Source organism: Labrus bergylta, chromosome 4 (genome assembly GCF_963930695.1).
Source record: "Labrus bergylta chromosome 4, fLabBer1.1, whole genome shotgun sequence".
Lineage (NCBI taxonomy): Eukaryota > Metazoa > Chordata > Actinopteri > Labriformes > Labridae > Labrus > Labrus bergylta.
The window spans coordinates 11,762,519-11,777,142 of record NC_089198.1 but is presented as its reverse complement, the minus strand read 5'-3'; the positions used below and the strand labels follow the sequence as shown (position 1 = coordinate 11,777,142).

At 39.9% G+C, this 14,624-nt stretch overlaps 2 protein-coding genes across 2 annotated transcripts in view; both read right to left on the bottom strand.

Moving 5' to 3' along the window:
• Positions 1 to 136: 136 nt before the first annotated feature.
• LOC109997593 (phospholipid phosphatase-related protein type 5-like) lies at positions 137 to 8,137 on the bottom strand. Its single transcript, XM_020652128.2, has 6 exons — positions 7,573 to 8,137; positions 6,200 to 6,332; positions 5,605 to 5,855; positions 5,327 to 5,503; positions 3,296 to 3,436; positions 137 to 2,574 (listed from the first exon to the last, which is right to left on the bottom strand). Exons 1-6 carry the CDS (start codon positions 7,894 to 7,896, stop codon positions 2,545 to 2,547), a joined length of 1,056 nt encoding a protein of 351 aa, XP_020507784.2. The 5' UTR covers positions 7,897 to 8,137; the 3' UTR covers positions 137 to 2,544.
• Positions 8,138 to 9,765: 1,628 nt separating this feature from the next.
• LOC109997594 (potassium voltage-gated channel subfamily H member 6-like) overlaps positions 9,766 to 14,624 on the bottom strand; it is a 32,972-nt gene continuing 28,113 nt past the window's right edge. Inside the window, exons 19-22 of the mRNA XM_065953400.1 lie at positions 14,018 to 14,120; positions 13,784 to 13,929; positions 13,454 to 13,694; positions 9,766 to 11,893 (exon numbers count right to left, since the gene is read on the bottom strand). Of these exons, the coding sequence (XP_065809472.1) occupies positions 11,671 to 11,893; positions 13,454 to 13,694; positions 13,784 to 13,929; positions 14,018 to 14,120 (713 nt within the window). The 3' untranslated portion in view covers positions 9,766 to 11,670. The remainder of the gene's footprint in view (positions 11,894 to 13,453; positions 13,695 to 13,783; positions 13,930 to 14,017; positions 14,121 to 14,624) is intronic.

Genomic DNA, 14,624 nt, shown 5'->3' with positions numbered 1-14,624 from the left:
AGACAAGACAGACATGTTTAAGTTCTCACTGGTGTAGTTAATAGCCGTCATTATTCAGACTGTCATGGCTGCATGACTGAATAAAGAAAATCCCAAAACAGAAAACTGTAAAAAATGTAAATAATCTTTAATTTTTCAAACAGGTTCAGGAGGAGTTCTGATTGGCTCTAAGAGATACTCTATCTCCCCCAATTCCACCTGTATCCACTGACGCAAATTAAGCCTCAAAAAATAATAGGGGCTCTAGATAAAAGAGGGGGGCTGAAAGACAAAAAGGTTGGGAACCACTGACTTAAACCATCATGTTCACTGTAAAATAATCTAAATTTCTATCATGATTTAAACAGGATTAAGACAATCAGGATTACCTGAGTGTAGGTTGTACTTCAATGAGACAAACAGTATATTCACGTCTGCACACATCAGTAAACATGAAGTATAAAATCTATAAAAACAGGTAACAAGGTGCTGAACAGTACTAACAGTTTGAACCTAGAGGTCACAGAAACATTAACATAATAATTACACAGCACAAATAACACTGCGGCTCATTTAACACAAACACATCAGCAGGAACTACAAACATCAAAGGATCTGTCTCACAAGGTTTCATTAGAGCTGTGATCCATTCTGTCTCATTTTTAAACTCAACATTTTGCATTCACACTTAAACTCTGTGTATGAAAAACATATCATGAAGGACAAACAGTATAAGTGTGTAAGAAATAAATAATCTCTGTACAGGCCTGTGAGTCTGAAATCATTCTTTACAAAAAACAACCACGATGGAGGTTACATGAAACACCTGAGAGCTCAGCTATCTTTGGATAGCAAGTTTGTTTTTTACTATTATAAAACGTGTTTTACAAAATTTGCAAACTAAAAAGATTAATAAACAACGACACAGGTTTATAACCAAACTCAAACAAACAAACAGAACAAGTAAGTCTGAAGAAGATGTTTAAACATGTGAGTTCAGTTAAAGAGAACTGAAGTCATGTACACACACACACACACACACACACACACACACACACACACACAGACAAACAGATATAACCAAAAGCATCCTAAAATTATCTAGAACTCTTAGATTGCTACTCAAGAGCTATGACAGGACTTTATTTTATGTTTGCTTAAATTACATAACGGACATGCTTTGAAGATGTTTGTCACCCTGTATTTACAAAGATCTACATGTATCATCATTTATACATCAATAACATAAACTGTACACCTTTATCTTATCTCTTTTATATACATATCTACCTTTATGTCATCAAACTCTGTGTAAAGCAACAACAAATGTTTTTAACCACCGGGCCGAGTTTCAGTAAAATCTGGAAGTAAATCACTGAAGTTTCAAAAGAATGATAAATTTAGCGATAAGTGATCTCTGCTCTGAGATGCTGTGGGCGAGTCCTCGGATAGCATTGAAACCACGCCTACTCACAGAAAACACACGCCTATCCAAGCTGTCAAACTGCTTCAACCTGACGATGGAGGCTTCATCTGGCTGTTCTATTGGCCCCGTGAAGCTCTACATGTTTGAGCCATCAGAATCAGATTCTGAACTTGAGGAAAATGAACTCTGACCTCTGACCTCCTCATCCTGAGCACACTGAGAGTTTGTCTACTTCCTCTCAGTCTACTACATATTGGCCATTTTTTCCCCACTTGTGCAAGTTAGCTTAGCATAGCCTATTACCATATACATGGGGAAAACATGCAAACTCCACACAGAGAGGCCCTGTCTGACGCGGATTCGAACCAGGAACCTTCTAACCACTGCACCACCATGCAGCCCTACGATACAAAATGTAACAATTTATTCTGAATCACAGCACGCATCACAAATGCAATTCTCCACATAGGGAATCACAGTCATTTTTATGTAAGCATTTTGTATTTTGTGTGACAACAAAAACGCCTTAAAATTCAATTCACATTTCAATGAGTTTTTTTTTTAAATCTTGTAATGTCCCACTTGGATTGAGGTTAGCCATGAATGTGAGTCGATGTGACATCATAAACAAACATTCATGCCACGTAGAGGCCTCTAAGACGCCCAGAAGCTTCATCTACATTTATGTATCTATGGCCTATTACTGAATAGTATGACGGCATGGCTAGTGAGCAGAACTGCAGACTGTAAAGATGAAACATTAAGAAACTCATGATGGAGCAGAAAAACCAAAGCTATTTGGCCCTGCCCCAACTTTAAAGTGATGAAAAGCTAAATCCATAATTCAGTGCTAGTATGTTTGAAGACTAATTTCTGATTTTGCTTTACACAGACTTTTATATACACCAATGAGACCACAGTCTAGAGAAAGGTCTACAGCAGGTTGTGTCTGGAACCAGCACCATGGTTAAACCCATCCCACAGCTGTGATAAACTGCACCTGTCAGTCTATACTGAGGGAGAACAGAGCCCACTCTCTGCTGTTGAAAAGCAGCCGTTAAGGTTAAAGGTTAGTCTGTAAATGTGAACATCCAGGTGTGAAGGTGTCCTCTGTGTCCCCTTGTTCAGGGGAGTCACAGTCATGTTATTTCAGTGAAGGATCCTGGACTCTGCAGGATCAGAAAAGGAGAAAAATACATTAAAAGTTAATGATTTCAATGTATTTCAAGTAATAGTCATAGACTTTTTTTTTTTTTACAGATAATTTGTTTTTCATACAGAGGTGGAAATGTTTTCCTGATCACTGGAGAGTGTGAAATCTCTTTAAAATACTGCGGCGCAGTTACCGCCAACTCTCAGCAGACGGTCATTTTTTCACTCTAACTGTGCGTGGCTTTTATTGCAGCAATTGTGAATTAGACACTTTTTGCAATAAGGCTGATTTGCATAGAAAAGGGACAGTTTTTTCCCAAATGCTGGGACGCAAACAGACGCTGTTTGTGTTGCGACCTAGAAATATTTGTACTAAATTCAATTGGACAGAAGAAAGCACACTACCTATTAGTTAGAAAATATATACTGTTATTTCATATTTGTTTAATTTGTTAATAAAAAAAACATCCTTTAATTGCATGTTAGTTTACACAGAAATTAAAAACTTGTTATTAACTCTTTTAACTTTACGTTTGACATATTACGTCATCGGCCTGTTCTTGTTTTGAAGACACGATGCTTCTTGAGAAAAAACATTTGCTCTCCAGCGCAGTTAACCCCTTGCATGTGTTTCGTGGATTAAGGATGTCCTTTTGTCTCATTTGTACAGTTTAGAGGGCGCTAAAGCTGCCGATCCTTTTGCTCATCGGGTCCTCAGTGTGTAAAAGTAAGGCTTACCTGTGCAACAACGTATTTGTCAGTGGTCGTCATGTTGTGGTTGATTTGCGGTGCGGTCTCGTCAGTGTTGGCTGTTCCTGCATCAGACAAACTGTGTGACATCGCACGTCTTTTTTTGAAATACTGAACCACAAACACCACCTGTCAGGAGGGAAAAACAGTTATCATCAGATCCAGACACACACAGACATATACAAACATTCAGACATGTACAGAATCATGAGTATAATGCGTGATGAAAACTGAATATAGATGTAGTCAAACATTCAAAGAAAAAGCCTGACATAAAGAAGTGCATGATGGGATGTTAGGCTGCAGGGAGTGTATCCTCAGTATTTTGGTTTGGGTCATGTGTGTGACGCAGCTCTTTGTCCTCTTCAGGACTGTCGTGCATGACTTGTTTAACACAAGAGGAATCAGAGTTCAGTCGAGTGTGTGTGTGTGTCCTGCAGCGAGTTTGTCCATTAGAGCAGGTTTATGTTAAAGATAAAGGATGGAGAGCACAGATCATGTACAGAGTCATGGTGACTCTCTGCTTATTCTGAAAAAACAACTTAAAACTAAAGACAGTCATTTGAAATATTTAACTGTATTTAAAGTCCAAATAGTGATACAACGTAATGAACAGGAGAATCACCATCACCAGAGTCCTAGTCAGCCAATTTAGAGCGAGCAAAGGGATGACCCCGATTCAAATTGACAGCAGTCAACACTTTATCTCTATTTGCAGACAATGTCATGATATTTGTTGCTGTTTCCGAAAAACATCTCTCCCTTTGTCCTTCAATAACATAAGGAAAAAATAAATCAGGTCCTAGGCAGCCAATAAGCATCTCGGAGGTTTCAAGCTTTTTTATGAGTTAAATTCTTTAAAATTCTGACTTGAAGTGCAGAAGAAAATCACTGCATTTTTTTGCGCTCACAGGAGCAGGTTGTAATGAACTGAAGCCAAGACGTGATAAAAATGTTGCTTGATCATGAAGCCTGATGTTCCTCTAAAGTTCTGTGGATTATCAGTGAACTATAAGAGAAGATGAATCATGATTAATCACAGCCATCTTCAGGGATTTATCATGCAAAATCTTTTCACTAAATGGACAGTACTCAATTCAAGCAAAGGTTTCCTATGAACACGTTCATCGGAGAATCTAAAATTCTGAATTAGATCTGTAAATATATTTTTATGAGACTTAAACCTTCTTTGTAAAAAAAAAACAAATATATAACGTAAACATGAAAGCAGCAAACAAGTGACCTGTGAGATCACAGATTGAACATCTGTCAGTGAGGACGAAGGAGGGAAGTTTAAAACATCACAAAACGTCTCTTAATTACACCTGAATAGATTCACAACCATCATTTGTTTTATCGGTGGCTGGGAAGTGCAAACCAAAATTACAAAGTGTGAAACACTTTTACAAAGCTAGAGAAAAATGTACCTTTTGGAAAACATTTTACCAAGGACAAAACAAAATTTACATTGAAGAAAACAAATTTTCAAGATGCAAAAAACTTTTACGAGCACGGAGACAAATTAAAAAGTGGCAGAATCTCACCAGTAAGGGAATGTACCAAATGCTGGAAGTGACCCGGAAGTGCTTTAGTGAGCGGTCAATTACTTATTTTGGAGGGAAGACTGTGTGGTTAACTATCTCAGGTGGGTTCCACAAAACAGACAAAAAAACCCCAAAACATTGTAATTGACAGCTCACTCACTCAATCACTTCCGGGTCAATCACAGCATTTGGTACATAACCTCTCTGGTGACATTCTGTCGTTCTTAAATTTGTCTGAGAGCAAGTGTTTTTCATCTTATAAATCTGTTTTGCCTTTGGTGAAAGTGTTTGGCTTTTGTAATTTTCTTTTCCAAAATGTGAATTTGTCTCCAGCTGTGTTAAAGTGTTTTACACTTCCCAGCCACCGTAGTTTTATGATAATAATAAAAATAGATGATCTTACAATGAAAGAGTTTCTTAAAATGGTCACTAATGTATGTGTGTCTACAGCTCAGGATGCTTAATAAAAACTCACAAGAAAGACAGCCACAGCGCCCCCGATGGCTTGTCCTGCAATAACATCCCTCCAGTGGTTTCTGTACTCGGCCACTCTGTTGAAACCTGTCAGCGTGGCCAGACCGACCAATGAGAGGCTGAGGAGGGGGCCAGTCAGACGACCTCCACTGGACCTCACACATGACATGATGTACATCTGAAAGAAAATGTAGTAAGAATATACTTCTATAAATGTATTTAAAACCAGAGGTCTAAGGTTTAATTATTTTTGTATAAATATATTCAGATCTCACTCACTGAGAGGTAAACAGCTGTAAACAGACTAAGCCCCGCCTCTTTGGATGGGAACGTCTTCCTGGCTCTCATGATGTCATCAGGGTCACCACTACAAGCTTCTGATTGGCTGACGAAGAGCGAGGTGTCATCGCAGCCAAGTGAGGTGTAGTTGGGTCGACACACAGACAGGAAGTAAGGAGCCAGAGAACCTGTGATCAGCTGACCGCCATTTACAAAGATGTCTGTTGTAAACAGGCCAAAGGCATACACACCTGCAGAGAAACACACACACACACACACAACACACAACACACACACACACACACACACACACACACACACACACACACACACACACACACACACACACACACACACACACACACACACACACACACACAGACAAAGTTCCCCACACTGATCAGACGGGTAATCAATAGGGATCGTCATTTACAGTAATCTAAATACTTGCGTCCTAACATTGCCATCATTATTACGTAGCTTTAACTGAGAGAAACAAACTTTCAAATTTAAAAAACCCAAGAGGTGACTTTATGAATTAAAATAAACATAAAAAAAACATTTACTGTATGTAAAATATTTACACTAAGGTTACCAAGGAAACGGACGGTCCTGCGCACCATGGGGTTCACATAGCAACAGTCACCTATGACAAGCACCTTCTCCTGGTCATACAGCTGGTTTGAGTTGTAGTTCAGGAGGAAGATGACGAGCTCCACTCCTGAAATCTTCAGAAAACAACGACAATAAAAATGAATGATTCATGCTTGGACTGTTGAACTGTTAGAATAAATGTGTTAATTTACAACGTTGTGTACAGCTGTACTGTCTTTGATATTGATATTTCACATATAGTTTCACTGTGCAGTAATGATATACTGTTACATAGAAGGGCTCATTGTTATACCCTAATAGTTCCAAGTATGTAATAGTCCACTGACAAATAATACCAATGTGTTATTGTTAAAAGTAAAGCTGAAAATGTGAATCCTTGAAGTTACGCAGGTATAAACACCAGCTGAGTCTTATTTAAAAAGCGCTTCTTGGTTTAGTTCAACACATGTAATCTTGCAAACAAATCAAACAAACATGATGGTCAAGCTAAATGTGGCTAGCTGTTAGCTGGTACATCCATTACAGTATATATTTTGGCCCGACTCGTTCCTTGTCAGTTGGATTGTGTTTTGTTTTACAGAACATGTTGTAATATAACTTGTGTTGTTGCCATAAGTCAACAAGTTGGACCTGAATTTATGACATCCATCTAACTCTGTGCTTCATGTTTGCTATTGTCGTCATGGTAATGTTTGTTGTGCTTCCTGCTTCAGTCAACTTGCTTCCTTATTGGTTATTGTTCGGTTCCATGTGACAATTCAGGGAGTCAATGCTCTGCCACACCTCACACCACGGGAGAATCTGGCAAGATCATATTTGGATCCATCAAATGTTTTCCCCACTTAACATAGGATTTATCCAGTGCATCCATCAATGCCCAACATATCCCATGATACATTGTGTGCCAATTTAAGCTGGTGAACTATGAAGCGGCCACGTGATACACTTTTAAATAGTGTCAATACTCAATCAAATAACTACCAGTAAGGAGGAGACGTCTGAGAGATATTTCAGGCAGACAATTGGAGTCGGATTGATTTTTAAGATGAAAGATTTCTTGTTACTCCCTCTGCTCTGTCAAGGCCTTTGCTGTCTCACACCACTTCTGCGGTTTAACATCCCAACATGAACCTACAGGCACCAGCTGGAGTGTCTGGGTCCTTCAGAGGATCATACATCTGATTTAGACACAGCTAGAGGGTCAGGAGCTTCTTTGTACTCTGACAATGCTCATAGTCAACATGGCATACAACACATTTATATTTACACTCTCTTACTACTTCTTAACACTTATATCTAAAATAAACTGGTTATTCCTCATTTTGATTGTTTTTAAATCCCAGTCAAACTCACCAGTACAACGGGCAGGCCTCCCAGCACAGAGAACAGGATCACAGGCTGCACTCGGCTGCCCTGTTCTGGTCCAGGATCAGGTTTAGACAGATAGGGGTCTCTGCAGATGAAGCCCTGCTCTGCTGGACTGAACGTGTCCGTGAACTCACAGTAATAAACCAGCATTGCTGTCGCCGCCAAGATCACCACCTGAAAGTAAAGCATGATGGATCCACCAAGATACAACCAGGAGTCTGTTACCACGGGAATAAAGATCCAACTACAGCATCCAACCAGGTCAGTGAGGATTCTGTTACCAGAGCGATAAAGATCTAAAGACAGCATCCAACCAGGTCAACCAGGATTCTGTTTTCATGCTGCTAAAGATCCAACGTATGACTCCAGATTACTGCTGCCGTTTTATAATCCAGATGTGTTATAATGAGGAAAACCCAGCTGAACAGGTGTTAAAGGTCCAGAGCAGATATTTCACCACAGGTGGAGATGACTGTACTGAAGTTGATGATGCGGTTTCACCCTCAGAGACGTAGAAAGTCGTCTTTCTTTTTGATCCTGTGGTGATGAAACCTCGTCTTTCCGCTTCTGTAAACCTCCTGAATCAGCTGACTGATGTGAAGCTGAATTTATTCTGATTGACTGAACAGTCTGTGAGGAGTCGCTCACAGCCGACTGCACACTGACTCACTGCAGTGCGTTTTTATTTGGTGAGAAAAAGAAAAGGTTGGAGGACTCATGTCTTTATAGACTAACCTTACAAACAGTATGTGTTCAGGTCTTTTAGAAAAGGTTCATCATTAACCCCCCCAAGGAGGAGCTGGAAAACTTTGATGGGGAGAGGGAGGTTTTGGGTTGACTTACTGCACTTGCTGCCACCGCGACCCAACCTCGGATAAGCGGATGAAAATGAATGGATAGATAGTTTATCATTAAAAACATGCTGAGTTTCGCCTAAAGTGAAAACTTTATTCAAACTGCGTGGATAGATTTATATTTTTAACCACCAGGGGTCTGCAAAACACGTTTAAAACAGCATAAAATATAAAACCACGGACTGTATCAAACATGGACGTCTCAGTGACGTCACCCTTTGGTTTCTGAAGGGGAGTTAAGAAGCCAAACGATGGCGGTCATCATAATGGAAATGATGACTCTACCTAACTGTAGATCAGTCAAGAAACAGATAAAACGTTGATTTACTTACCTATGTTCTGGTTCAGATTTAAATTGTATTATTCTTTGTTCAAAATGTAATCAACTTTTTTATTACTTACAAGGTGAGGTCTTTTTTGGTCTCTTTGTGGTGAGGTGTATTGTTACACACAGCTCTGAGTTCAGCGGAAAGAAATGAGTCCCTTTGGCATTCTTCCGGTTAAGCCAGGTGTGTGGGCACGCTTATTAGCTCTCATTAGCAGTCAGAAGTTGTCAGTCGTGTGTGAGTGAGCAGTAGTGAAAGGACTGTGGGAACCTCCACAGGCTCAATTTAGAGAACTCCAGAGACGCTATTGTTAGAATATGTTTTGATTTCTTGGTTTATTGGTTTTTTTTTAAACAATGAGCATCTTTCTATGCCTTGTGGAGAAACCCAGCATCTATACTAAAGGAAAACTCAAACAGATCGCTAGACTCATACAGTTTTGTACTTTGCGGTCATGTCCAGAACATTGAATTCTGTGATTTATCAGATGTCTTTTTTGTGTGTTTAAAGGACTGACGTACTGCCTAGCCAGCAGCAAGGAGGTAAAACACAGCTAAGATGAGAGCCATCATAAACAAGCACTGCACTTGTACGGCTGGGATATTATTACATCTTTGTTAATTATCTAATTATTAAGTACTTGCTTTGGTTGTTTTTCTGCCAACACTAAACACACACATCTGCTGTGACATGATCGTGACATCTTCTACACCAACTTGGTCTATTGGCTTAATGTTTCAACATCTGAGGTTGCCGGTTTTATGACGTCCACGACCATCAAACATTCTGTCTTTCTGTAACTTTCAGATAAAGTTGTATATAAAATAAACTGCTGGACAAAGCAAGAGAAAACATTGACAGATGTTGGCTAATGATGTATTTAAAAAACATTTTTATTCGACTAAATGTGTCTGTGTATTTTTCTGAGGTTTAAATACTGAGGTAGTTTTATCTAAAGAAACATGTGAAACCATGCATGTGCAAATGATGTGCTTTAATTTCACATTTAAAGTTCATAACTGAAGAAAAAAAACACAAGCAAAGCACAAACTGACATAAGCATACAGTAAACATTTAATTAAATACATATATGATTAATTACAGCCGTCTAATATCAGCGAGAAACGACACATGATGGGTCAAAGTTTTGTCAGGACACAAAAAAGTACATGGAAATAAATGACACTCTAGTAAACAAAGATTACAAAACATAAATAACAATATGTGTAGATCTCCCTTTGTATTTCTGTTAGTTCTAACACGTGGAAGATAAACATTTAATAAAGTGAATGTAATGATGATGATGTCCTGTCTGTGGGTTTTATCATGTTTTCTCATAATGGATCGTCTAAAGTTCTGCTCAGCTGATGATGAAGCTCTGTGAAGATGTAGGGAAATGAAGCTCTGTGCAGCCAGCCATTAAAGTCCTAAAATGACCCTCATCCAGACGGTTCAGGTTTGATGCATATTTGCAGAAAGACGGCAGCTATTCAGATCTTTTACAAATGTTGTTGCATGCTGATGGACTTATTAATCGAGGGCTGAATGCACTGAAGTTTTAATAGAAATGTAAATGGTTCTTCAATGAATACACACAAAAAAAACACAGAACATAGCTTTTTACAGTAAGTGGTGTCATGTATTTTAGTCAGCAGAGTTCAGTGACGAGGAACAAAAACGAGAATAAACGTGATCAGCCTCTTTCTCAGAAGAGCCTGCACCTTTCTAATATACAATAAAGATATTCACATACTTTTTTCTCAATACTTTGACTTGACATAATAAACATTTTGAAAGCAACAAAGAAAAATGATTAAACACTAATATTGCTGTGTGGTTGGCAGCCTCAGCTGATTCTGACTCTGTTATTGAACAGCTGTATTTAATTACCCTGAATGTGACATTATTGCTATCGTGCTGCCTGGTTCTTTAGACTGTAGAAATCTTAACCAAAAACAAGCTGAGCTAACATTAGCTACAGTAGGCTACATGAAATGATTGATGACTCGTTCATTTACTTTAATCTGGTTTTTCTTTGTCGCTCATGGCAGCTCTCACATGCAGTATTGCCATCTTTGTTACTGTTTAGGTCAAGAAACAAGTCATTTTTTTCAAAGTGGTGCACTGACTGACTGTTCAATGATTCAGGGTGGACTGCAATCCGTGTAAAATGTCATGAAGAGGAAGAGGTAATAACAGAAGCAAAATCATTATTATGTAAAGGGTGAAGCCAGCAGAATGGAACAACACCATTTGTGTTGATGTGAAGCCCACAGTGCTTCATTATTTGCACCTTTTTTGCTTTTGCAGCACCTTCACGGTGTAAAAAACACACATTGGGAAACCACTTTGATGGCACTGTTTGCTTCAGTGTGAAAGCACAGAGGCTGTATGACAGTACATCTTTGACACAGTGCTGTTGCAAAATCTCTGCATGAAATCTGCAAGCCATGTGCTCCTGCTGAGACCTGTACTCCAAATGTATGACATCGTAAAATCATTCAAAGAAAATGCTTGTGAATAAAAATAACTGTGCTGTGCTACAACTAAATTTTCACTACATGCACAATTTTGTAGGGAATGCTGATTCTGCACATTTTGAGCTAAAAGGAAGGAATAGGAGTAAATATCACAGCATCACTGTAAAGACTGTTTCCAACAATATACAGTATATTTATTCAGTATAACAATTACATACTTTTTATCTTTCATCAGCATACCTAAATATGGTTTACTAAAGTAATGCTGTGAAATGATAGACAGTGATGAAAAAGTAGGTTTTGTATTTACATCCCATAATAAAAATAAATCTAGAGTAGTTGTTTGTGATCCTTTGTGTGTTGAAGTGTACAGTTTGTGTTTGTGTCACCTTATGCTCACAGTCTGGGGTTTTGTCTCTGTTTTTACTGGAGTACAGCTGCTGGTGTTTGGTGCTTGGTGACCTCATTGGTGTCTGTGGGGGAGGACGGGGTCGGGGCGGCAGAGGGAGAGGTTGGGGACAGGATGGGGGAGGAAGGTGCATCAGTTGTGGTTGTCAGTGTGCTGTAGGAGGGTGGGATCATGGAGGTCTGTCTTTGCAGCAGCTGCATGATGGTCCCGATGTCTGCTGACATACAAGACTCCAACCTGACAAGAATTAAACAGAAATACACCTTTAAGGTAAAGACTGTAGGTCTATAATGAAATACTTAACATTAGTAACGAATTGATACGATTATGAAGAAATACAAAACAGTGGTGATGATGAGCGATGATGAAGAGCGGTGATGAAGAGCGGTGATGAAGAGCGGTGATGAAGACTGATGATGAAGACTGGGGATGAAGACTGGTGATGAAGAGTGGTGATGAAGAGTGATGATGAAGACTGTTGATGAAGAGTGATGATGAAGAGTGGGGATGAAGACTGGTGATGAAGACTGATGATGAAGAGTGATGATGAAGACTGTTGATGAAGAGTGATGATGAAGAGTGGGGATGAAGACTGGTGATGAAGACTGATGATGAAGAGTGGTGATGAAGACTGATGATGAAGAGTGATGATGAAGAGTGGTGATGAAGACTGATGATGAAGACTGATGATGAAGAGTGGTGATGAAGACTGATGATGAAGACTGATGATGAAGAGTGGTGATGAAGAGTGGTGATGAAGACTGATGATGAAGACTGATGATGAAGAGTGATGATGAAGACTGTTGATGAAGAGTGATGATGAAGAGTGATGATGAAGAGTGGTGATGAAGACTGATGATGAAGAGTGGTGATGAAGAGTGGTGATGAAGAGTGGTGATGAAGACTGATGATGAAGAGTGATGATGAAGACTGTTGATGAAGAGTGATGATGAAGAGTGATGATGAAGAGTGGTGATGAAGACTGATGATGAAGAGTGATGATGAAGAGTGGTGATGAAGACTGATGATGAAGACTGATGATGAAGAGTGATGATGAAGAGTGGTGATGAAGACTGATGATGAAGACTGATGATGAAGAGTGGTGATGAAGACTGATGATGAAGAGTGGTGATGAAGAGTGGTGATGAAGACTGTTGATGAAGAGTGATGATGAAGAGTGGTGATGAAGACTGATGATGAAGACTGATGATGAAGAGTGGTGATGAAGACTGATGATGAAGACTGATGATGAAGAGTGATGATGAAGAGTGGTGATGAAGACTGATGATGAAGACTGATGATGAAGAGTGGTGATGAAGACTGATGATGAAGAGTGGTGATGAAGAGTGGTGATGAAGACTGGTGATGAAGACTGATGATGAAGAGTGATGATGAAGACTGTTGATGAAGAGTGATGATGAAGAGTGATGATGAAGAGTGGTGATGAAGACTGATGATGAAGAGTGGTGATGAAGACTGGTGATGAAGAGTGATGATGAAGAGTGATGATGAAGAGTGATGATGAAGAGTGGTGATGAAGACTGATGATGAAGAGTGATGATGAAGAGTGGTGATGAAGACTGGTGATGAAGAGTGATGATGAAGAGTGATGATGAAGAGTGGTGATGAAGACTGATGATGAAGAGTGGTGATGAAGAGTGATGATGAAGACTGAAGATGAAGACTGATGATGAAGAGTGGTGATGAAGAGTGGTGATGAAGAGTGGTGATGAAGACTGGTGATGAAGAGTGATGATGAAGAGCGGTGACTGAGAGCAGTAACGAGCTGTGACTGACCTGTTGATCTGTGTCTGCAGGGTCTCCAGCCTTTTCTCCAGCTCCACCCTTTGCCTCTTAGAGACGACGGCTGGAAGAGCCGGGGGTGGGGGAGGAGGGCTGGAGGGAAAGGGTGAGGTGGAGGGCAGGTCAGGAGGAGGTGAGGGGGGGCTGTGGGAGCAGGGCACCTCCTGGTACCTCTGCTCCTCCCGACTCGCTGAGCCCCAGAACGTTAAGATGTTGGACACTCCTGATAGAGCATCTAGATCATAACCAAAAACAGGTAAGACACACAGTGAGAAACACACACACACACTTTCACACAAACACAAGTGTATATCTGACACCTGCCTGTCAGAGGGTTGCAGCTGCTCTCTTTCTTCTTGATGTCTGAGCTCCTCGCTGTGTTTGGAGCAGCATGATGTATGGAGGTGTGATCAGGACTGGTCACCTGTGCGTCCTCATCCTCATCCTCACTGGAGAACACAGGGCCGTACCTGCACAAGCACTCAGGTGAGAGGCGTGTTCAGAAAGCAGCAGAGTTGATTAAATTGTGTTATCATTGTGTGTTTTATTGTTTCTTACAGCGTGTATTTATGATCGTCTTCGTTGTGAGTGTCACGCTGCTCCCTCTTACTTCTTCTACACCTGTAGGTCACTCTTTGTCTGCCGACTGAAACTGTGTCACCTGTCAGGTACACAAACACACAATCTGAAAACATCACACAACCACTATGAATTTGCAACAGAGTGGTTAGGAGTTGGTGACGATAAAAAAAATAAACAGTGGAGGAAATGAAACACATGCAGAAGTACCAAAAACTGCAGTTCCTTAGGTGTCCACTAAAGCCTGTCTCCTGCAGTGAGTCGGTCTCCATAGAGTCCCATGTTCAAATGTCAAACTTAACAGCAGAAATAAACATGTTTACAGTCTCAAAAACAGTTTTGGTCTCTATAGCTTGTTTTTCTATTCATGATGACTGTACGGGCTGCATTTTTAAACTCATAACACAAAAGTGATGTTAATTAGGGGCGTGTCTTCTTTGACTGACAGGTGGGAGCTGCTAGCTGTCTGCTAGGTGTCACCTCAGCTAATTCAGTCACCAAACTTAACCTCTGAGCTATGTTTGTGCTACTGGAGCCTTTTGGAGATTTGTTCATGTACATATCGGACAAATAATCTGTCTTTGTC